Genomic DNA, 25,720 nt, shown 5'->3' with positions numbered 1-25,720 from the left:
TCTTAGAGTGACAGGTATTACAGGAGAATACTGTGACAATTTTAAGAACTTTAAAGACAAATTGCCAAAAATGATCCATGAAAAGCAATTCCACTGAAAGAACCAGATGTGAGGTAACTCTCACGTAGCCACTAATAGATCATTTTAAAACGTAAAACATCAGGATATTAAAAATGCACAACGGTATAACCCCACTCCAGGCACGTAAACTGGATCTGTTTATGCAGGAAACATATGTCGTGGGCCCCAAACTATTTTCCCAAGGGAGAAATCATAATGAATTTGATCTGATCCATCCAAATTCTTCTCCTTGAATCTCTTATAAGCACAGATGTAGAAGATGAATACCTGAGATTAAGAGGGTGACAGGCAATCACGAAAGAGTGGAAAGCTAGCTGTTATAACACGGGATCAAGCTTGGGAACTGCTCTGTTTCAGGAAGTGTATGTGAGGTAGGGGGTGGGGACAGCACAAGACCTAGGCCCCCATTTCGCTTTGATCTGATCTCAGGGGGAGATGAATCACTCCTTTGATCTAAAGGAGAGCCTCAGATCATAAGACACGTTTGAGGAGGAAAATGAGCCTCCTCAAATACAGAAGAGCCAAATCCACAACTTCTTGGCAGGCATTGGGTAGGCAATGACAATCTGCACTTGATGTAATAGTAACAACAATAATAATAGTTGCCCCTTATTTGTGATATAGGTAAGGTGGGTGAACAGTTTTATATTCGTAATCCAATAGAAACAAGAAGGAAATATTTATCTTTTTTGAATCTAAAAAGTGTGAGATTTCCTTTCTCTTAAAGACCTTAAAACCCAAGTATTTCTCTAAAAAAGATGTATCTAAAATAAAGGAGTCAGCAAACGTTTTGTGTAAAGGGTCAGATAATAAATGTTTTAAGCTTTTCGGGCCATAGGTTCTCTGCTGTAACTACATGACTCTGCCACTGTAGCATGAAAGCAGCCATAGGCGATATGCAAATGAATGGGCATGGCAGTGTTCCAATAAAACTTTATTTCTAAAAACAAGCAGTGGGCCAGATTTGGCCCATAGTATGCCTACCCCAATCTAAAACACTGTTCAAAAAGTAACAAATAATGGGCTTTTACATAAAACATTCTTTCATGCATAGTAGGCAAAGACAAACCAGATCAAAATGACACTAGTATTTGAGGAGAGATACTTGAAGGTGACAATTAATGGTGGTGATGATGGCAAGTAACAAGGGAAGAAAAAAAGCATGTTTATTTATTATTTAACAAATGCTTACACAGTGCTTACTAAGTTCCAGGCTCTAATCCAAATGCTTTATAAATATTAGCTCATTTAGTTCCCAAAACAGCCCTATCATAAACAGCCATTATTATCCCCATCTTACAGATAAGGAAACTAAGACAAAGAGGCTGTCACTTGCCCATCATCAAAACGCTAGTCATGATGGGAAGACAAGAAAGTCAAATTAGGAGAGACTCTCATAGAAATATTATTGGAAGACTAAATTAAAATTCCCTTCCACAACTAACTAGTTAGACCATGTAACTAGCTGGTATACACTCCTCTCTAAGTACCTCAGAAAGCTGTGATCATAATGGTGCCCTCCCTTTTGATTGCACAGAGTCCCTGCATCTCTCAAACGTGATTATGCATTGGAAAGGGCTTCATTACTTCTGTTCGCTTCCACAATATGTTAGTTAATATCAATACTCAGTTATGAAGCACTGGGATATAAACACCAATAGATCTGTTATTTTCTCGGATATGAAAATCAACAACCAAAATAGGAAATGTAGTATTTATACTAGAACCAAAATTCATGAATGATCACTGTGACCATCTCAGCCTTGCAGAATTCAAACATAAAACCTGCCTCTTGGACTTCCCTGGTGGTGCAGTGGTTAAGAATCCGCCTGCCAGTGCAAGGGACACGGGTTCAAGCCCTGGTCCAGGAAGATCCCACATGCCGTGGAGCAACTAAGCCCGTGTGCCACAACTACTGAGCCTGTGCTCTAGAGCACAACTAGAGCTCTAGAGTGCCACAACTACTGAAGCCCGCGTGCCTAGAGCCCATGCTGCAACAAGAGAAGACACTGCAATGAGAAGCCTGTGCACCACAGCGAAGAGTAGCAGCCCCTGCTCGCCACAACTAGAGAAAGCCCGCACACAGCAAGGAAGACCCAACACAGCCAAAAATAAAATAAAATAAAAAAATAAATTAAAAAAAAGAAATATAAATGCTTCCATATATGAAAAATAAATTAGAATTTAGTTGACAACTTCTAATAAAAAAATTTTTAAATAAATAAAACCTGCCTCATCAATGTCCTGGGCTCTAAAATGATTTTTCACATATATGAATTAATTTGATGCTAACAACAATTGTTTTGCATACTAGAAATCTAAGATTCAGAGAATCAAGTTCACCTTATTAAATCGTATTAAATCGTATTAAAAACCAATTCCCTGGACTCTGTCCAAGGCTTCATAATAGTAAAGTAGCTCAATGTGAGGGACATGGTACAGTGAGGCATAAACAGGTTTATTATTTTACTTGCACAAGTATTTTCTAAATGCTTAATAGTGCCCATTTATTTGTATTACTTGGAATTGAGTTGTCAACATAAATTTTTTGGTAATTAAAGTGTATTTCTTTCATTATAAAACTATACATTTCAATCTTTCTTTTTTAAATAAATAAATTTATTTATTTTTGGCTGTGTTGGGTCTTCGTTGCATAGCGCAAGCTTTCTCTAGTTGTGGCGAGCGGGTGGTACGCGGTTTTCTCATTGTGGTGGCTTCTCTTTGTCGCGGAGCACGGGCTCTAGGCGTGCGGGCTTCAGTAGTTGTGGCACGCAGGCTCAGTAGTTGTGGCCCACAGGCCTAGCTGCTCCCCAGCATGTGGGATCTTCCCGGGCCAGGGATCGAACCTGTGTCCCCTGCATTGGCAGGCAGATTCTTAACCTCTGTGCCACCAGGGAAGTCCCTCAATCATTCTTTAATCTATTTATTTCCTTTCATGTCAATATTCACACATGTTATATTGCCATCTTAGTCCAGATTCTAGCCACTCCCATCTTGCAGGACAGTAGTGATTATTATAAAGGAATACCAGTTCTGGAGGATGCCATTAGGAGCTATAAATGCAGAAGATTTTATATTGAATCAATTAAGATATTCTCAATTATGAATAACTGCATAAACTGGCTTTAACAATAAGGAAATGTATTGACTTTCATAATTCTAAGTCCAGAAGTAGAGCAGGCTTCAGGGTTGGTTTAATCCAGCAGATCCAGATTCATAGTTGTTAGACAGCAAAGGGATGAAATGGATCAGGGGAGGCATTTGTCATTGTTTTTGGCTGAGTAGCCTCTGAACCTCCTTATGTTTGGGATAAGAATCTGGATTTATTTTCCCAGATTATAAATTCTGGTGGAAAGCAAACTCTAATTACCTATGATTGAAACTGAAAAACAGATTTGTCAGTCCCCAGGCACTTTTGTAGCTAAGGTGTAGGCAAATGACCTAGACCTGGTCAACTGGACACCTCTCCTTCCCTCAGTCATCCCCAGAGATGAATCAGTAGCAAGTGACCCAAGGAAGCAGGGTCAGAATAGAATCTGAATGGTCTGCCTGGAAGGGATCTTTCACCATGGTTAATTGACCATGGAATTTCTAGGACCAAAATCATAAGGAGCTCATAAACAGAGGCATGGTCTGAGACACTTCAGGAGAGATTCTCAAATGCTAGACCTGAATTAGTTTACAGACCCAGAGCCTCTTGAATGAAGGAAAGGTCAGGAACTCTTGGTGAGGAACACTACAATATGATCACAAATATATATTGAAAATCCTCATTTTGATCTTCCTCCAAAACAGTTACCATCATTAATCAGAATAAATGTGTACTAGAGAAGCGAAAATACCTAGATCTTCAGAGCATTGTTAGAAACTGGGTCTGTTACTAATGCTAACTCCTATGGAAGCAGAATACCACTGTTGTCTACCAGTCAGAGAGATTTATGGGGAGTAAGGTAATAAATTGAGTTTTGACTTAAGTTTGTCTTCATTAGGCTCAAAGAGCCCCCAAATCTGTATTTATTTCCTCAGCTTACAAAGGTATAACGGGAACCGATACACACAACAGAGTAATTCTCCACTTTGGCTCTCTAAAATCCATGAAATAAGGGTCATTATGATAGGAACGGCCAAGTGCAAACTGATGGAGCTCTCCCTACATAAAATAGCACATCATAAGTAATATCACATCCCTAGGAGAATTTCAGAGATTAAAAGACCTGAAAGATCCAGAGGTGATGATTGCTACCACATTCCCATTTAATTTTCTAGTTCGGCCAGTGAAGAAAACCAGATTGGTTTTGGGGAGTAACAGTAGATTATTATAATCTTAATCAGTTACACCTGCTGTTCCAGCAGGCTTCATTTGACAGAAGCAAACATACAGAGACCCTGGCACTTGGTATGCATCTATGAATTTGCCAAAAGCGTGTTTTCTCTATCCCAACACCCAAAGAACACCAGAAGCAGGTGTTTGTTTGTTTGCTTGTTTGTTTTACCTGGCAAGGACGATAGTACACCTTTACTATCTTACTTCAGTATTATGTTACTTCTCTGATACTGTGCCACAGTTTGGTCTACAGGAATCTCAGTTGTCCAAAGGACATCAAGTTGACAGAATCCAGGGAGCTGAAGTAGCAGACACCCAGGATGACTGGGTTAGACAATTCACATCAAAGCATGGAAGCTGGACTTCCCTGCTGGAACAGTGCTTGAGAAACTGCCTGCCAATGCAGGGGACACAGGTTCGAGCCCTGGTCTGGGAAGATCCCACGTGCCACGGAGCAACTAGGCACGTGAGCCACAACTACTGAGCCTGCGTGTCTGGAGCCTGTGCTCCGCAACAAGAGAGGCCGCGATAGTGAGAGGCCCGTACACCGCGATGAAGAGTGGCCCCCGCTAGCTGCAACTAGAGAAAGCCCTTGCACAGAAACGAAGACCCAACACAGCCAAAAATAAATTAATTAATTAATTTTAAAAGAGTGTGGAAGCTAAGTCTCATAAAACTACATCAGATTTGGGGTAGTGGATTTGAGGAAGAGGTGGGGGAAGGGGTCCAATAATGGAGGACATGTAGGGCTCTCTCTCCAAGAGTACGCTGTTGTACCTTGCAAGCCCTATCCCTGGGAGTCGGGTGCCATGTTTGTGGACTTTAGACTTGTATAATACATTGGGTGTGCCATCTGACTCCATGGGTGACTCAACTCTCAGTTTGGAGAGGAAGAAAGTCCAGAGCTGGTCCAGGCTGTAGTATCAGCAACTCTGCCATTTAGCACTTGTGATCCAGCTAATCCAATGAGGTCTGACATGTCTCTGGCCATTTGGGATACAATAGAGTCTGTGGCAGGCTCTGATAGGAGAACCAAACAGATGACCCTATGGTTCTAGCAAATAACAAACAAACCTCTCAGCAAATAACAAACCTTTAGAGAACCAGCTCTTGGGTTGCTATGCTACCAGGCAGCATGACATAGTGATTGGGAGCTCGGGCTGGCTTTAGGCTGCCTGAGGTTGAATCTCATCTCTGCCACTTACTAATTGTGAGACTGTGGACCACAGCTTATCCTTCCTTTGTCTTGGTTCCCTACCCATAAAGCTGGCTTAACAGTAGAGACTTGCCGGGAGGATTCAATGTGCTCACGCGTGAGAAGGGCCTGACGTGGCATCTGGCACGTGTGAGTGCTCATAACTATTAGTTATCATATCCCATATGTTGAACAAGCATGAATCGCACCACAAACAAAACCTTAGTTGTGTTTCCCCTCACCCCTTCAACCTCTCCTCAGTGAAATTAGTCTTCTCATGAGCCTAGATGAAACTCTACGAGGTCCTAGAGCTTTCCTACTCATTTCTAGGTAATAAATGAGTCACCTTAAGTCACAGTTTCAATTTACTACTTAGAATGGCAGAAAACTCAACTTGACAGTGTTAAATCCTCACCCTTCCTTGACTTTTGGTCTGGAAGCTTCTGCTCCTCCTCTGCCCCTGCTCATGTCCTCCCCAACTTGCCAGTTGTTAGTGTGGTACCACCAGGGGGAAGCAGGAGTGGGGAAGGAGGAGAGAAGGCGTCTAGACCAGCTCTCGTTTGGCTGGTGGCTTCATGCTGAGTCTCAGGGCTGACAGATGGTTAGTGCCGGATCTCCCTCATGGGTGTTTTGGTGGGTTCTTTAGAGGTTTTTTTCTGGATCCTTTTCTTCCCCTCTTCGTTTGACCACGAAGGATGTACCTATTCTGTGTGGTCTCTTGCAATTCCTTCTTTAATCTCTGGGCATGCAATACCTGGTCAGCTCTAGCCTCTTTCTGTCAAGGTCTCCAGGTGGCCTATCCAATAAGACCCCAAATGAACCACATCACGGCTTTCCGTCTCCCACTCAATCCTGAGTGGTCCTCAGGAAACACTCAGAGTCACTTCCCCTACCCACCCTGGATCCAGGCGTCACAACCCTCGTTCTGCCACCAGGAAAGATCTTACCCTCTAGATTCCTTAAGAGTCAGACCCCCAGCCCATGAGCTACGTTAGTTGCCTTAGGCGTGGTTTATACCTGTCTCCCACCCTCCACAGAACACATTTCAAAACTCTCCCAGTGACCCCTGAAGTCTTCCTCATGAAGCATGAGATTAGAAGTCAGCAAACTTTGCTTGAAGAGAGTTGGGTAGTATATTTTAGGCTTTGTGGGCTCCAGGTCTGTGTCATAACTACTCAGTTCTGTGTTGTAGCTTGAAACACAATACATGGACAATATAGACAATACGTAACCCAATCAGCATGATTGTGTCTCAGTAAAACTTTACTTATTTATTTATTGTAGCATATTCTTGTTTTAAAAAACTCCGAGTGTTTTTATTTTTAAAATTATTTATCTATTTTTTGGCTGTGTTGGGTCTTCATTGCTGCACGCAGGCTTTCTCTAGCTGTGGAGAACAGGGGTTACTCTTCGCTGCCCTGCACGGGCTTCTCAGAGCTCAGGGCGCAGGCTCAGTAGTTGTGGCGCACGGGCTTAGTTGCTCCTCAGCATGTGGGATCTTCCCGGACCAGGGCTCAGAACCCACGTCCCCTGCATTGGCAGGCGGATTCTCAACCACTGCGCCACCAGGGAAGTCCCAAAACTTCACTTATGAAAAAGTGATGACCAAACCAAAAGTTTGCCGGATGGGAGGGTCGTATTCCTGTACACCTCATCTCACTTCCCAATTATGTGGGTTGGAAGCAGCCGCTTTCTCATTACCAATCTCCTTACACCAATTCCTCTCTCTTTGTAATCTGACCACTTTTATCATCTCAAAGTGGGGAAGGATGTTTAAGAGTTTAAGAAACACTTTCTCAGACATTTCCCTTGAAAATGTTCACACATGGACCTGCCTCACCAACACTTTTGTAACTGATAACAAATTGTCCACTCATGTGGCACCTTAATTGGAAATGAGGCAGGAAATGTTTTAAATGCGTTAGCCTGGAGAGGGTTGCACACTCCAGCTGGTGCCTCCAGTAGAGAACTGAAGGCTGTGCCTTGAAAGTCACAGAGTGAACTGAGTTCCTTTCTCAAAAAAGGCATAGCTATCGTCCTCCATTCTATCATAGGCTGTCTTGCTTTCTTAAAGAACGTGGCACACACCCTCAGTTTCCTTGTTAACTGGGGTGTGACATTACAGCAGCCTTGTTGTGACTTGCTGTAAAACGGATGTCACTGGGGGTTATGGAGGTGCCTAGAACTAGTTTCCTTTAAAAAGAATGGCCCTGACAACTTTGCCTTGATGAGTTCTTGTGTCTGCTTTCTACAGATGTTTCTGTCTCCTTCCTCACTGTCAGCCTGTCAGCAGTCACTTCACATTGCTGTCAGTTTGCCTATCCCTAGCAGCCTCCTTCCCTATTTTGCTACCTTTAATGTGCTTGGACTTAAAAATCAAAGACTCAAGGTGTTAGAATTGTTGGATAATTGTAGTAACAGTGAGGGCTGAGTGACTGTCCAGTTGGTAGCATATATGGTCTTAATATGTGGACAATAAGACATCTATTTTGGCTGCTTACAGAATTGTTTTTATTTGTCTGTTTAGATGGAACATTTATTGTGGCTGCTTACAGATATTATTCATTCACTCATCCTTCATTTATTTATCTTTTGCTTGAATGCAAGGGTTCAGCCGTGCGGCTAATATTTTGCCCCCAGAAATGACCTTTGTTTTGGATGGGGTTAGAATCGCTTTTTTAATCTTCTGATTGATTTATGTACTCACAAATGTATAGAATTTTATATAAATGCATACATGTGATCTATGTATTTTTTGGACACTTTTTTTTTTTGCTTTCATCCTCTCCTGCCTTCATCTACATATCCACATTAGGGCTCCTTTCCCAGCTGTGATGTAGCATGTGCCAACAACTGGGTTTATATCCTTCCACATTTTCTGCATATGCGTATACAGTCACACAACACACACGCACACGTGGAGTGTCTTTTGTTTAGATGGCAGTCAATCTTTGTTGTCCACTCAACAGCCATACTTTAGGGCCCTTCCTCCCACTTGTTCTTTGTTAACAGAATTTATTTGTTCCGATAGTATGCAAAGATCTCTTGGTATGAAGAAAGTCACCCATATTCTAGCTCTAAAAAATGAATCTGGATTGGTTTTAAATAGGGAATCTCATTCTTCTTTTCATTTGTTTAGAGATGATCGTATAGCTCAGTTCTGGTAAATATTTTTACCAGATATTTTCTCTGAAAATATCAAAAATAAAAATGAAATATAGGCTTTTTCAGGTAAACAAAAGCAGAGAGAGTTTCAGTGATAGTAGACATGCGCTAAAAGAAATATTAAAGGAACTTTTTCAGGAAGAAAGAAATCAATACCAGATGGAAACTTGGATCTATATAAATAAATGAAGAGCACTGGAAATGTTAAATATATGGGAAAATATAAAAGGATTATCTTGTTTTTTAAATGTCTTTAAAAGAAAAAAGAATGGGAATTCCCTTGTGGTCCAGTGGTTAGGACTCAGCACTTTCACAGCCGTGGCCCGGGTTTGATCCCTGGTCAGGGAACTAAGATCCCACAGACCACGCAGCATGGCCAAGATTAAAAAAAAGAAAAAAAAAGAAAAGAAAAGAAAAATGACTGTCTAAAGCAACAACGATACTAATGTGTTGTGGACATATGTAGGAGTAAAATACAGGACAACTGAGCACAAGGGTTGGACAGAACACAGATAGGTTAAAAGTAAAAGTGTGAAAAATATATATCATGAAAATACTGATCGTAAGAAAGCTAGGGATTCTCTGGTGGCGCAGTGGTTAAGAATCTGCCTACCAATGCAGGGAACACAGGTTAGAGCCCTGGTCCAGGAAGATCCCACATGCCGTGGAGCAACTAAGCCTGGGCACCACAACTACTGAGCCTGCGCTCTAGAGCCCACGCACCACAACTACTGAGCCCCTGCGCCACAACTACTGAGCCCGCACTCCACAACTACTGAAGCCCGCACACCTAGAATCCATGCTCTGTAACAAGAGAAGCCACTGCAATGAGAAGCCCGCACACTGCAATGAAGAGCAGCCCCCGCTCGCCACAACTAGAGAAAGCCCACGCACAGCAATGAAGAGCCAACGCAGCCAAAAATAAATAAAATAAAATAAAATAATTTTTTTTAAAAAGAAATTGCATGGTATTAAAAAAATTTTTTTAAGAAAGCTAGAGTGGCTATATCAATATCAGACAAAATAGATTTCAGTCTCAATAAATTTAAAAGGACTGAAGTCACACAAAGTATGACCCCTGACCACAATGAAATTAAATTATAAACCAACACCAGAAAGATATTTGAAAAATTCCCAAATATTTTGTATTGTATTCCCAAATATATTGTATGTAAATAATACATTTCTAAATAACTCATGGATAAAAGAAGAAACTACAAGGGAAATTACAAATACTTTCAACTAAACAGAAATGGAAACACAACACATCAAAAAAAATTTCTTTTTCAACACATCAAAATTTTGAGAGGGAAATTTCCTTTTTTTTTTCTGGCCATGCTGCGCGGCATGGAGGATCTTAGTTCCGGGACCAGGGATCAAACCCATGCCCCCTTCAGTGGAAGCACAGAGTCTTAGCCCCTGGACCACCAGGGAATTCCCTAGAGAGAAACTGAAAGTTTTAAATGCTTATACTACAAAAAAATATGTCTCAAATCAGTGATCTATGCTCCCACTTCAAGAAGCTAGAAGATGGGGCTTCCCTGGTGGCGCAGTGGTTGAGAGTCTGCCTGCTGATGCAGGGGACACGGGTTCGAGCCCTGGTCTGGGAGGATCCCACATGCTGTGGAGCGGCTGGGCCCGTGAGCCACAACTACTGAGCCTGCGCGTCTGGAGCCTGTGCTCCGCAACGAGAGGCCGCGATAGTGAGAGGCCCGCGCACCGCGATGAAGAGTGGCCCCCGCTCGCCACAACTGGAGAAAGCCCTCGCACAGAAATGAAGACACAAGACAGCCAAAAATAAATAACTAAATAAATAAGAAGCTAGAAGAGCAAATTAAATACAAAGCTAGCAGAAAAAAGAAAATAATAAAGAGTGAAAATCAATGAACCAGAAAGTACACAAACAGTAGAGCTAATCAATAAAACCAAAACTCTTTCTTCAAAAACATCAACAAGATAAGTAAACCTCTAACAACACTGAACAAGAAAATTCTAAAAAGAACATTCAAGTGACCAACATCAGGGTTGAAAGAGGCAATATCACCACAGACATAAAGAAGATAATAAGAGAATATTATGAAAAACTTTATGCCAATAGATCATCAACATTTAAATAGACAAATTTCTCAAAAAATACAAATTATCAAAACTGGCTCAAAATAATAGAGCACCCAAAGAGCCCTATATCAATTTTAAAATTGAATTATTAATATAAAACCTTCCCATAAAGAAGACTTTAGGACCACATGGTTTCCCTGGTGAATTCTAACAAAATCTTAAGGAAGAAATAATAGCAATTCTATGCAAACTCTTTCAGAAAATAGAGGAGGGAGGAACTACTTCTCAACACATTTGATGAGGACAGACTATTCGGACACCAAAACCATTACAAGACAAAGAAACTACAAACCAGTATCACTCATAAACATAGAAGTTAATATTCTTGACAGAATATTTGCAGACTGAATCCAGCAATGTATAAAAAGGGTAATACCCCGTGACCAGTGGTATGTGTTCAGGAATGCCAGGTTGGTTTAACATTCAAAAACCAATCAATGTGGGCTTCCCTGGTGGCGCAGTGGTTGAGAGTCCGCCTGCCGATGCAGGGAACACGGGTTCGTGCCCCGGTCCGGGAAGATCCCACATGCCGCTGAGCGGCTGGGCCTGTGAGCCATGGTCGCTGAGCCTGCACGTCCGGAGCCTGTGCTCCACAATGGGAGAGGCCACAACAGTGAGAGGCCCACATACCACAAAAAAAAAAAAAAAAAAAAAACCAATCAATGTAATTCACCATTAAAACAGAATAAAATAGAAAAACCATACAGGCCTCTCAATAGACATGGAAACTGCATCTGACAAAATATAACACCACTCATGATTTAAAAGATTTTTTTAAAAACTCTCAAGAAACTAATAGAAAGGAACTTCCTCAACCTGTTATAGGGCATCTGTGAAAAACCTACAGCTAACAATGTAATGGTGAAAGAATGTTTACCCCTGAGATAAGACACAGGATAACGATGTCCACCTTTCCCTCCTTTTATTTAAAATTGCCTAGAGGGGTGGGATAGGGAGGGTAGGAGGAAGGTTCAAGAGGGAGGGGATATGGGGTATATGTATACATATAGCTGTTTCACTTTTTTGTACAGCAGAAACTAACACAACATTGTAAAGCAATTATACTCCAATAAAGGTGAAAAATAAAATTGTAATGGAGGACTAAGTGCAAACAAGAAAAATAAATAAAAGACATACAGAGTGGCTAGAAAAACATAAAACTGTCTTCCTGCAAGACATGATCATGTATAAATGGCCAATATGCATATGAAAAAATGCTCAACATCAGGGCCAGGTATTAGACTCTGGGGAAGTAGTCCATGAGGAAGGAATCTATCTGTTTGTGGACAGGCTTTCTCTAGTTACGGCGAGCGGGGGCTACGCTTCGTTGCGGTGCGCAGGCTTCTCATTGTGGTGACTTACCCTGTTGCAGAACACAAGCTCTAGGCGCACAGGCTTCAGTAGTTGTGGCACACGGGCTCAGTAGTTGCGGCAGGCAGGCTCAGTAGTTGTGGCACGTAGACTCTAGAGAGCAGGCTCAGTAGTTATGGTGCACAGGCTCAGTTGCTCCGCGGCATGTGGGATCCTCCCAGACCAGGGATTGAACCCGTGTCCCCTGCATTGGCAGGCGGATTCTTAACCACTGCGCCACCAGAGTAGTCCTGGAATGTATCTGTTTTTGCTTACTGCAATATCCTAAATACCCAGTGCAGTGCCTGTCCATAGTAGGTGTTTGCCTTTATTTTGTGAATGAATGAATAAAAGGGCAAATGTTAGATTGGGGTAGTTCGGTCCTGAGAGGTCACATTTCACTTCAGTCAAGACAATTTTAGTATTTCAATTTTGGAAAAAGAATCTTAGATCCCTATTCTTAAGTAAGACAGAATATGGCTAAGAGAAACTGTTTTCCTTTAGCAGTTACTTTTGATGGTTAATTTTCTGTGTCATCTGGCCTGGGCCACCAGATACCGAGATAAGTTATTTCTGGGTGTGTCTGTGACGGTGTTTTGGATGAGATTAGCGTCTGAACTGATGGAACCACAAAAATAGAATGCCCTCTCCAATGCAGGTGGGCATCAGCCAATCCACTGAGGGTCTGAACAGAACAGAGGTGGAAAATGGAGGAATTAGCTCTTTTTTTTCCTGCCTCACTGCAAGAGCTGGGACATCTCATCTTCTCCTGCCCTTGCACTGGTTTTCAGGCCATGGCCTAGGACTGCCCACCAGTTTTCTTTCCTTTTTTTTTTTTAAATAATATTTTGTGTTTTTAAGGGCCTTGAGTTTTGTGGGGGTGTTTTTTACAAACTTATTTATTTTGGGCTGTGTTGTGTCTTCGTTGCTGTGCACGGGCTTTCTCTAGTTGCAGCGAGCGGGGGCTACTCTTCATTGCGGTGCACGGGCTTCTCATTGTGGTGGTTTCTCTTTTTGCGGAGCACGGGCTCTAGGCGTGCAGGCTTCAGTAGTTGTGGCTCGCAGGCTCTAGAGTGCAGGCTCAGTAGTTGTGGCACAAGGCACAGTTGCTCCACGGCATGGGGGATCTTCCTGGACCAGGGTTCGAACCTGTGTCCCCTGCATTGGCAGGTGGATTCTTAACCACTGCACCACCAGGGAATTTCCCCACCAGCTTTCTTGATACTCTAGCTTGCAGATGGCAGATTTTACGCATATATGTATCTCCATATACAGTCATCCCTTGGTGTCTGAGGGGGATTAGTTCCAGGACCTGTTGTGGATACCAATACCGAGGGATGCTCAAGTCCCATAGTCTGCCCTCTGTATTCACCGGTTCTGCATGAACGGATTCTACCAACTGTGGATGATGTATTAAGTTTGCTATCCACATTTGGTTGAATTTGTGGATGCAGAACCTGAGGATATGTAGGGCCAACTATATATTTACTGAAAAAAATCTGCATATAAGGGGACCCACATAGTTCAAACCTGTATTTTTCAAGGATCAACTCTATATAAAATATATATGGAGAAAAAAATATAGATATATTAATGGTATATATATGAGAATATATAGAGAGAATATATATTTTAATATACACATATATATATGTTTATTCTAATGGTCTGTTTCTCTGGAGAACCCTAACTGATACATTACTCATATGCTCATATGTTTACTATCATAAATAAGATTGTCTATCCAAAATACTTTAGGGTTGCTACACACTTATCTGTATGATTTCTTTTTGTAAGGAGCTTACTCTTTATGATTACAAAGGTAATACATGCCTTCTGTATGGAGTCTAGAAAGTGCCGAAAAATTAAGTAGAAAGTGAAAATTCCCTAAAATCCCATCACCCCAATGGACATTGAGCTCTTCCTTCTTCCACTTCCTGTTTTCCTCATAGTTTTTTCCACTATTTTGGCACTAACAACATAAAGGGCATGGAGATAGAGATTGGCACAAAAAGGAATCAGGTGGGTCCCTTGGGGACAGAGGGGTATGGACGTCCATGTGGAATTTTCTAGTGGGTAGTTGGAAATGTAAACCAGGAGAGATTTCAGATCTCTAAGTGGGGAGGGAGAGGGGTCACAGAGGTGTCAGGTGAAATCTCAGGAAGGGGAGGAAGCTGGCCAGAGAAGGAAAGCAGACCAAGAAGAAAGGAAGAATCTTGTACAGTATCATTAGTTTATACTTGCTCCAGAAAGTATATGGGGTAACGCATTAGAAAGAATCTGTTTTCTCTTGAATTCTTATCTATGAATGTTCTTCTGGGCTCTTCAGGAGTGAGATGCTTTCTTTCTGTATTCTCCACACCTGCAGACTGTAGTCAGCATTCTTTTCAAGAGAGTGAGTTGACATGTGAAGGGCACAGAATTAACCAGAATACTACTTTCTGAATGCCATCTTCTCTTTCCTCTGAATATTGATTTCATCTACTCTTTTTAAAAACAAGTTTGTTTGGAATGGCTTTTCAGAACTGTCTATTTCCACGCACACATTATGAATACAAGAATCTGTTTAAATCAATGTTCTTTGAGAGAAGGCAAGTTTGCAAGTGGATAAAATGTCTTGCTGATTCTTGTCGCATGCATTTATGATCCTCCAGCCATCTTTTTAATAGGCTGCATTCCTACTGCTTCAAGGTGTGCTCACAAAGGACAGATCTCATGAGTTTTTGTTATTAGCCCCTAATTTCCTGTTGTACGATTTGACTTGTGTGCCTAGAGAGAGAGAGACAGAAGTCCAGCAGTAGTTCTGCAAGTGGTTGCCAGACGTCCCAAAGCAGATAGAGGTGCTGCCTCTATCTTCTGAAAAGAAAAATGGTAGGAAATGCTGCCAAGGCACCCAAAGCCTAGTCAGCAACACATATTCCCCAAACAACTTGTTTAAAAGGCCTCCCAAACACTATAACATATAAACCAAACAACTCTATACAGAAAAGAACCCCCTGAATCTAAATTATCTACCTCAAACACAAGGATCTCAGATGTCAAATCTTGTTCCTTGTACGTTCATATCTCAGTAGAATGGTGCACAGGAAATGTTCTCCTCCTGGCCATCATTCCCTCAGTTCAGCAGCCATTACAGAGCTCAATAGCTATCATGCATTGAGTCCCAAATGCAAAATGTCTGAAGCTGAACTCACCACCTTCCGCCCAGCTCAAGACTGCAAACTTCCTTAGGCAAATCCATTTCTCTGACTCACAGGAGGAAAGAAGATTACAGATATGAGCTGGGGGAGAAGGAATTCCATTAGGCTTTGTGGGCCCATTTTTAAGATCTGCCACAGTTCACAGAAAGAGGGAGGGGAAGGGCAAGGGCACAGCAGACTTTTCCGGATAATAACAAGACAAGGTAAGATGTGCTATAGCCGGGTCGTGGAAGCATATGGTGGGAGACGTTGAGTCTGGCTAGGAGGAGAGTCGGGAAGCTTTTCAGTACAGTGCCTGACACAAAGTAGGTGACTGATAAGTGATTAATGATTGAAAGGAGGTAATGTCTGAATATCAACCTGATGCTAAATGGGCCTGCCTACATGGAGAAGCCGGGAGAGATTTTACATGAGAGCAAAAAAGGCAAGCTGTGTCAATTCCCAGACGTGTCCAGGAAATGACAAAACTTGGGTTGTGCCCTGGCAGTAGGCTGGCAACATGGTATGGGGGTCTTGGACAGGATTTGGTAGACAATGGAGATCCAGAAAAGCCAAAGGGTAGATCTACTAAGAACTATATTTTCTTTTTTAATGGCCACACCGCATAGCACTCGGGATCAAACCCGTGCCCCCTACAGTGGAAGCGCGGAGTCTGAACCACTGGACCGCCAGGGAAGTCCCCAACAACTATATTTTCTAATGCAATGTTGGTGGTCCTATGTATGACTACTCTGAGAGAAGCAAAATGGGCTTAAAAAAATATAATCGTAGTTCAGCTGAGAGATAAAAAGGGAGTGAAATGAAGTAGATGTTAGATGGGCCCCCAAAGAATACTTTTTTTTCCTTCAACAAATAATTAAGAGTACACATCATCTCACATCCTAAAAGAAACAAGTACACTCCTCCTTCATCCTGCAGCTTTTCCCTGGGTCCCTCACAAACTTGCCTTCACAGTCAAGGCTGTAAAATATCTCCTGCTTGCCTTCCCTTCGTTCTTTTTTTTTTTTTTTTTAAATGTATTTATTTACTTATTTGGTTGTACCGGGTCTTTTTTAAAATTTATTTATTTTTGGCTGCGTTGGTTCTTTGTTGCTGTGCGCGGGCTTTCTCTAGTTGCAGAGAGCAGGGGCTACTCTTTGTTGCAGTGGGTGTGCTTCTCATTGAGGTGGCTCCTCTTGTTGCAGAGCACGGGCTCTAGGCGTGCAGGCTTCAGTAGTTGTGGCGCACGGGCTCAGTTGCTCCGTGGCATGTGGGATCTTCCCAGACCAGGGATCAAACCCGTGTCCCCTGCATTGGCAGGCGGGTTCTTAACCACTGCACCACCAGGGAAGTCCCTACACCGGGTCTTAATTGTGACAAGGGGGGTCCTCAGTTGTGGCTCCATGGCTCCTTAGTTGTGGCATGAGAACTCTTAGTTGTGGCATGCATGTGGGATCTAGTTCCCAGACCAGGGATCGAATCTGGGCTCCCTGCATTGGGAGTGCGGAGTCTTATCCACTGCGCCACCAGGGAAGTCCCTGCATTCCCTTCTTGAGGGCACATCAGTTTGGCTTCGGCCCTCTCCACTCCTGCCAACGTTCCTCCTGAGATCCCACTGCTAGCAGGTACTTCCTAACCTTTACCTTGCTGACTTCTACCTTCAGCACCGGACCAGGCTGACCGATTCTCCCATGCTCTTTCTCGGCCTGTTCTCACTCTAGCTTCTTACCCCTCACATAGCTGAGTTTCCAGTTTCGTCTCCCTTTGTCAGTTTCAGCTCCTCCCAGCATGCTTTGCACTACTGACTCCCAGACCTCCACCTCCTCTCAGCCATCTCTCCTGACTCCACTCGCGTTTACCCAACTGCCTCTTAGACACCTTCACTTATTTGCGCCAGGGGCAGCTCAAACTCCACAGGCACCAGAAGGAGATCATCTGGCCTTGGGCATGTTAGCTAACCGAATTGGGTCTCACTTCCTCAACTATAAAACAGGGGCATTACCAATAGCCACGTCACACAGAAGCACATTAAATTAAACGAAATAACACAGAATGGCATGTCAGACCCTGGCACATGGTAAACGATCTACAAGTGTTAAACCATTACTGTGACTTCACTCAAACCCATTCCTTCCTACCCATATATTCCCTAACTTATAAACCCACCACCCATGTCCTTCATCAAGCAAATACCTAGAGCATCCTCCTTGATACCTCCCTCTTCCTTAACCTCATAGTTGTTCTGTCCCAACCCATCCATTTCCCTTCTTAAGTACCTGAGCTTGTCTCTCCTCTACTCCATTGCCTTAAGCTCTCAGCATCCCCTGGGCTGAGGGCTAGGGCTATTCTTTCCCTGACCCCACTCTTGCTACTCTACACATTAGTCGTGAAAGAGCATATTGCATGACACCACTCTCCTCTTAAAAGCTTTCAATGGCTTCCCACTGCCTTGGGGACAAAATCCAAACTCCTTGGAAGGACACAGAGGCTCTTCAGGACCTGGTCTCAGTCCTCCTCCTTACTCCATAAGCTCCAGCTCGTCCTCCTTGGGTAATGCCACAGTACTCGTCAAGCTCAGTTAGGCCACAGTGCCTTCTCCAACCACTCTTGCTGCTTCTTCCAGATGTAGCTCAGGTGCCACTTCCTCTAAAAAGCTCTCCTGGACTTCCAGTCAGATGAATATCTTTGTCCTTTGTTCCACAGAGTCTCTGCCCTAACACTTACCATGCTTTAGTTATTACCTGCTCATTTGCCTATCCTCTCCCACTAAATCGAGCTACCTGCGGGAAAGAAAAGTATCTTTTAATTTCCATATTCCCAGAACCCAGCACAGTGCCCGGCAGGCAGTAGGTTGCACGGGAAGTTAATCAGAACAGTCTTTCCACCTAAAAGGAAACAACGTGGTTTGGGGAATCGATATTAGTGTTTAGCGAATCCACTCCTCTCGCGGCACAAGGCTGCACAGGGGTTCCTTTAGGCCTGCGTGGATATCCAGTGCCTGCATGTCCTTCTCGGGGCTTCAGCTCAGGCAGATTTAACCCTCACGATTAGGGCAGACACAGGACTGCATCGGCAGAGCCTGCACGGGAGCCTGCAAATGCACGCTCAGCGGGCTGAGGTCAAATCCTGAGCCCTTTGTTCCAGGCAGCGGAGGGCAAGTGGCTCCGAGCCCGCCAGCCCTGACGGGTGCAGGGCCTGCCTGGGCAGAATGGCACACAAAAACGCACCGGGGAGCGCCGTGTCGGGCAGGGGCGCGCGTGTGCACTGGCCCTCTCCGTGCCAGACTCCTGGCCCTGGGACCCCGCGCTCGCCGGCGGCCCTCTCGGGGACCCAGTCTCTGGGCTAAGCCGACTTCTCGGCCCGCGGCCGCAGCGGGCGGGAAAGCACTCCGTTGCCCAGCGTCACGCGCTAGCGGCTGGGCGGGCGGCGCGCGCGCACGCGCGGGGCGGGACGGGGCGGGGCGGGGCCAGCGGGGGCGGGGCGGGGCGGGGCTGGAGCCGGGCACAGGAAGAGCTGGGAGGCCCAAGCCGTCCCAGCGTGCCCCGCGCGGCGTGGACTCGGGCAGCTGCCGCCATCCCGCTGGCGAGGAGGAGAGAGAGGCCCGCCCGCTTGCCGGTCGGGCCAGTGTGGGCTAGTGCGTGAGGGCGCGGGGGGCCGTGTCAGCGAGACGCAGAGCGCAGCCGCCACCACCAAACGGACATGTTGGAGCCCAGGGCCGCCGCCGCCTCTTTTTCCTTATCCTCCGAACGGGACTGAGAGGGGGCCCGCCACCCCGCCGCCTCTGCCTCGGCCGCCCGCCCCGCCGCCTCGGCCGCAGCCTCTTCCTGCCCGGCCTCCAGCTCCGCAGCACATCGCCTCCGCCGGCCCCTCAGGCCCGGCCGGTTCCCCGGCCCCGCTCCGCCGCGGCGCGAGGTCTATGTGACCGGCGGGCCCGGAGCAGCCGCCGCCGCAGCGCGAACATGGACGCCGTCAACGCCTTCAACCAAGAGGTAAGGGGTGCTTGGAACAGGAGGGTGCCGGGCCTGCCGTGGAGTCGGGGCGTCGTTTCTCCTGCCGCCGGAGATTTAAAGCTTAGGTCGGGGTGGGGACTCTTCCTGCCCCGGTTCCGGGGCGGCGGGGCCTGCGCGGAGCGGCCTGTGGCCCGGGGAGGTCGCGGCGGCCGCGGGAGCCGACCCCACACCCCTCCCCCACCTCCCACTCCCGGGCGGCGACCTCGGGCTGCCCCTCTCGCCCCCTTCCGGCCTTCTCCAGCCCGCGTCGGCGCCGGTGCCTCTAACTTCGCCCCCTTTCAGGTCCGGGTGCTCTCGCTCTCTGCTCCCAGCCCCGTATTGGCTTCGCGGTACCGGGAGCCCGCAAGGGGCTAAGAAAGAAGCGCGGGCGGGCGTAGGGGGCGGGGGGAGCCGGAGCATCTGCTGGTCGCAGGGCTGGCGGAGCGGCGGCCTCGGCTCTCCTGTTGCTCGGGCCGCGGCGCGACAGCGGCTGGACTCTGATCCCGGGTCGGGGAGGAGTTGGAGAGGGTGTTCATCCCTCTCCCCCGGGATTCCTACACTTGGGAAATGGGCTTAATAAACGGGGCTCCTTATCTTACCGAGTCGTGAACCCAACCGTCTTATGGGCTCTGTGGCCCCAACGTGACACCTAAAAAGTTGAATGGGAGGGAAGAGTATTCGCCCCGCCTTAGACCGCTAGAATGCCGGCTTTGGCCTCCAGTCCCCCACCCTTGCACCCTTCTCGCGGTAGTTAATCCTCGGCTCCCTTCTTTGGGAGCATTTACATGTGAAAACCTCCCAAAACCGGGAACAAAGCTGCCTGCCGCCCTAAAGCTCTCTGGTTGTATCTCCAAACATTCCAGGTGCTGTTTTTGAAGCGTAGAGTCCACACATTTCTATTTTTCAGAATCGATTTGAGGGGAGAGGTCTTGACCATTGATGATTTAAAATGTAGTTACAGAATGGAAACAATTGTCATGTGTTGAGTTGGATTATCTTTCTTTTCCAAGTACTAAAGATAAACCCAGCACTGAAGAAGTCAGATGTAGTAGTGTAGTGCTAGATGTCTTGGGACAGCGTTAAAAACTTGGTGCATCTCACAGTGAGATTTTTGTAGTTTCACTTGTGACAGAATTAGGGTGCAGTAACTTTCACTTTGCAGTGCTATAATATCGTACCCTCCACTAACACTGCAGTTAGCACCGTTTATTGCTTTATCAATTATCCTAGAAATGATTTGTCTTCAACTGATGGATACATAACATGTCTTAACTGCAGAAGTTGGGCAGTGTCTTGTAAAGTTCAGTATTGATTATTTTCAAAATGATGAAATAGTATTTCCTCATTTTTGATGGCTAGAGAATTTGTGATAATGCTCCAAAGATTTCAGAGTTGGAAGTTGACTTTGTTTCCTTGAGGCAAAATACACTGGAATGTTGGCTTCATGAGGGCAGGGAGTTTCTGTTCTTTGCTTTCTCCCCCCCCCCCAGCATAGCACATGGTTGGCAAATACTTGTTGAATGAATGAGACTTTATACAAATGGTACAATTTTTTAGAAGATAAGTACATTTCTTTCTCAAGATAAAAACTTTTTGAATGGTTTTAACGAACAAAGAGGAGGGTTTTTAGTGTATTCTTAAGATCAGAAGTATTTAATTCTGATTGAGACATTATGGAAGTTCACATTAAGCACATTATTAAGCAAAGTGTCTTATGTTAATTCTGGAAAAATGTCATCAGTAGTTTTTACTTTGAAAACCAAAATTAGGAATGATACTGACTCCTTGAAAAAGGAAAATGGTATTTTAACCTTTTTAAATGTACAAAATGAGAATTTTCTTATCATTGATCATTTTCCTCTTTAAATAATTTCTATTTCCATTCCTAGTCTTTATCACTGCAAATTGCATTATGTTAGGTGTATGTTACCAATTCCAACTCTCTTCTGCCAGACTTTCTTCCCAAAACACTTTTTTCTGGAGAAAATAGTCTGACTTTAAAATCCATCTCCTTGTGCCTGCCTGATTGTAGTGCTTCTCAGTTAATTCCCCCCATTCATGAAATGTTATTGATTAGTTCAAATCTGTAACTTCAGATCTCCCAAATCTTCATTTTGCAAACCTGCTTAGCTGTAAAGCTGTGTCCTTAATACGATGGCACTACTACTGAGGACCTCTGTCCCATAGGAGCCTAAACTAATAGAGGACACAAAACTTAGGCAAGTAGCTTTAATATGGGATAGAATGGCTTCCTTTGGGGCCCTTGTAGAGTACTGTGGGATGGCCGTGGGGGATTAGACTTGGGCGGAGAGGATAGTATCAGTCTCAGGATTTCCGAAGGTGTTGGAAAAGTAATCCAGAGGCTACAGTGGTGAGAAATAAGGAACAGTAGTTTGACTCCTGAGAGTACTGGAAAGTAAGAATCATTAAGGTATCAATAATTTTGGGTCTGACAAGTTTTACATCTCTGATGTGTTTGAATTCCATTTTTTTTTTCCAGGTCGTGGATAAATTGAAGGTTATAAGTAGTGGAGTGATAATCAAAATACTGCTTGATTTGTAGTATATATTGGAGAAGGCAGAGGTTTGGAGAAATTTGGCGGGTTGGGGACTGAGGTAGGAGAAGCAAGTAGAATCTGAACCTGGCACGTCTGTAGAGGGAGTGGAGAGGAGGGGAAGGATGTGGACCAGAAGAATCCATGGACTTGACATCTGGTAGGTTTAGAAGCACCTTTTGCCTCCACATTCTGAGTGCTGGGAGAGGGGGGATGCTGTTAACATGACAAGCAGTCATCAAAAGTATATTTAGTGGATGGGAAAATATGCTCGATTTTGAACAGCTTGAGTTTGAGTGGAACAGTCGTGTAGAAATTTTTGGCAAGCAGTTGGTCACGTAGGACTCAAACTTGGAAGCAAGAGTTAGAGGGAGACATCAGGGAGTCACTCTCAGATGTGCCCTAGAGAAAATTGAGAGGGGGAGACAAAGGAATTAATATTTAATAAGCATCTATATAGCATGTCAGTCACTTTATATATACATATCTAAGTTAATACTCCTACAACCTTGCGTAGACGTCCATTTATAGGTGAGAAAACTGATTTTCAAAGAAGTTGAATAATAAATCTCTCAAGGGCATACTACTAGTTAATGGCAGAGCTGAGATTTGAATACAGATGGTCCCCTCTTAATTGCTGCCTGAAGATAATATTTTATATAATACCAGGGGAGTGGTCACAGGTTAAGACTTAAGTAAGAAAAAGGCCACAAAATTCTTTGAGGGTAATGGAATCTGTAGTTTAAAGTTGAATGGTGATAGGAGAGATAAGGAAATAAGAGGTAGCAAATGTAAAGTAGTTGGGGTTTTTTGTTTGTTTTTGTTGTTTTAGAAGTTTGGTTGGAGGTATTCCCAGGGAAAAGTTGCTTCAAGGATGAAGGGAAGGAAGAATAATTAACAGTGTAGTAGGCACTGGTGCTAGCCCTTTGGTATGTTTATATAGCGTGTATATATAAAGTCTTAACCTAAGTAAGTGGTGTTCAAGCCCTGGTCTCTATTAGATGGGCATAGAAGTTAAAGCATGTTGAGGGACGGAATGTGCAAAAAAAAAAAAAGCATAGTTTAAAGCAGCCAGAGGGATTGGTTAACTTAGAGCAAAATTGTGGATGAGAGGAAGGGAACAGATCTGATGCACAGGTAAAAGAGGTCAGTATATCTGTGATAAGAGAGGAAGGAAGATAAAAAAAGCCAAGGTTATTAAAGGCATTTTGACAGGACTTTTATGACAAGACACTGTGTTAAGTGTTGTAAAAGATGGAAAGATGAGTAAAAAAAAATCAGTGATACTTAATTGTGTTCTATTATGTTTATATACACTCCTTAATAAGAAGGGTTTGGTAGTTCATAAGTTTGTTGAATGGATAAAGGTTATAGATAGGATTTTTTAAATCTGTAGATTGCATTTTTAGCCTTTAATCAGTCTTCGCTAAATCCAAAAGAAGAACTCTTCCCTCTCCCTCACTTTTTTTTTTGGGGGGGCAACATCTGTGATTTTAAGATGTTTAAAGTACAAAAAACGTGCAGAGAATATAACAAGAATCGACAGTTGTTATTTATGTGTTTTTAATTTTAAAATAAAGTATTATAAAGTCCTTCTTTCCTCCCATCTCCTCTATCCCCGCCCCCCCCCCCCCAGTCAGAAGCAATCAAGTAATGAATTTAGTATAATATCAATCTCTGGTCCTTAAACAATATTCTATATTTTGGTATACATGAGTAGTATATTGTACATATTCCGCAATGCTTTTTTGCTTAAACATTATTAATACTGTATATTAAGATTTAGTTCTTTCTATCTGCTGTGTAGTATGCTATTATTTGAATAGACCGTATTTTATTTATCTGGTTCCCCAGTTGATGAACATTCGTTTCTCATTTGTTACTGACAAACACTGCAATGAACTTTCTCAATCATGTCTCTTTGTGGAAGAGTTTCTCTAGGACAGCTGTTCTCAAACTTTGGAGTTTGGCTCCTTTAAACTCTTAAAAGTTAAGGACCACAGAGAGCTTTTGTATCTGTGGGTTATATCTTGATATTTACCATATCAGAAATTTAAGCTGAGAAACACATTTATTAAAAATAATGTACCTATTGCATGTGAACATAAATAACATTTCTAATGAAAAATAACATTTCCAAAACAAAAAAAATTAGAAGAGTGACATGGTTTTATATTTTTGCAAATCTCATTTAAACTTACGTTTAATAAAACTTGAATTCTTGTATATACTTTTTCATTCAGTCTCTTGCATCAGGTAGCCTCTGGAAAACTGCTGTATACTTTTGAGAAAATGAATGAAAAGGGCAAGAAATGTCTTAGTATTGATATGAAAACAGTTTTTACCTCACAGACCACTGAAAGGAACTCAGACACCCTCTTCCCCACACCGCTCCCCACAGCCCCCAGGATCCTGGAGTTACTTTGTGAGAACTACTGTATCGAGGTGTGGTATGCATATAATGCTACTTTGAAGTGCAGGAAGAAAATATGAGTGCTTTTATATTTGTTTATCTTTAAAATCAGACAAATTAAACTTTATGAGTAATTTTAATACATGAATTGATTTTGCTGCTCTTATTCACTTGGGCTGACAGTCTTGAATCATGTTACTCTGAAGGAAGAATTGAGCTCCACATCTCATTGGGGAGCCTGCCACTCTTCTTATTCCCACTGGAAATTGTTCTGTATGAACTATTGTATATTTTACCTATTGATTACTAGGCATGATTGTCTTCTAGAATTTAGGTCATATGATGAGTATTGTAAAGCATTTTTTTTTAACCTGTAATGTCAGTCTGGTTGCTTTTTGATCATTCCTTTCTTCTTTGAGAGGTCTATCTAAAGAAGTGGACAAAGATTTGAAACACGGTTCTTACTGTGTGGAAGAGATGTAGAGGACCAGGGCAACAGAAGTAAAATTGGAGGTTTCTCTTGACTCATTTGACAATGTCCCGCTGTTAATCACAGGAGTTGGGATACTAAAAGTTATAGTTTTGTTCCTCTGCTCTTTCTTGACTCAGAGAATTGCTTATCTCTGACAACAGTAGAGGTCTGGCTTTATGGTGAGTGGAATAAAGCTGGCTCTTCAGAGCTTTCTGTAGCAGGATTTATCACTGATGTTCTTGTTGAAAATATTCCTCTCCCTAGTCTCTCATTTTGTTTAGTATTTTGTTTCAGAAAAATGTGTGGACATATGATAAGGAACTGATTCAGAGAAAAATTGGAGTAATGGAAAAGTTGGCTTGTAAATCTTGTGAAACAGAATTCAGGAGATAAAAGTACCTAATAAAAAGTTGACAGAATGGTAGTTGGTTTTTGTATGTGTATGTTTTGTTTGTTTTGTGGGAGTTTTTTTGTTTTGTTTTCGGCTGCGTTGGGTCTTTGTTGCTGTGCACGGGCTTCTGTTGTTGTGGAGCACGGGCTCTAGGCACCTGGGCTTCAGTAGTTGTGGCACACGGGCTTAGGTGCTCTGTGGCATGTGGCATCTTCCTGCACCAGGCCTTGAACCCGTGTCCCCTGCATTAGCAGGCAGAATCTTAACCACTGCGCCACCAGGGAAGTCCCTGTATGTGTATGTTTTTGTGGGAGTGTTTTTTTGTTTACCAGGTACAAATTGTAGGTTGCTGTCCTCTGACATGGAGCCCAAGTGAATATAATTCACTTAATCATTACAGGAAACTTTTTTTGAGGCATAGTCGGTTAACAATATTGTGTTAGTTTCAGGTGTGCAGCATAGATTCCGTTTTTTTTTGCAGATTATAT

At 43.5% G+C, this 25,720-nt stretch overlaps 1 protein-coding gene across 4 annotated transcripts in view; it reads left to right on the top strand.

Annotated features, from left to right (window-relative positions):
• Positions 1 to 18,996: 18,996 nt before the first annotated feature.
• Positions 18,997 to 25,720, top strand: part of SCAF4 (SR-related CTD associated factor 4) — a 56,204-nt gene continuing 49,480 nt past the window's right edge. For all 4 annotated transcript variants that reach the window (XM_082655071.1, XM_082655070.1, XM_082655072.1 and 1 more), the window contains exon 1: positions 18,997 to 19,401. In XM_082655071.1, coding sequence (XP_082511197.1) covers positions 19,372 to 19,401 — 30 coding nt within the window. In that variant the 5' untranslated portion in view covers positions 18,997 to 19,371. The remainder of the gene's footprint in view (positions 19,402 to 25,720) is intronic.

The sequence above is a fragment of the Grampus griseus genome (genome assembly GCF_964374135.1).
Source record: "Grampus griseus genome assembly, chromosome: 5".
In the NCBI taxonomy this organism is placed as follows: domain Eukaryota; kingdom Metazoa; phylum Chordata; class Mammalia; order Artiodactyla; family Delphinidae; genus Grampus; species Grampus griseus.
This window is presented reverse-complemented; position numbering and strand designations above follow the sequence as displayed.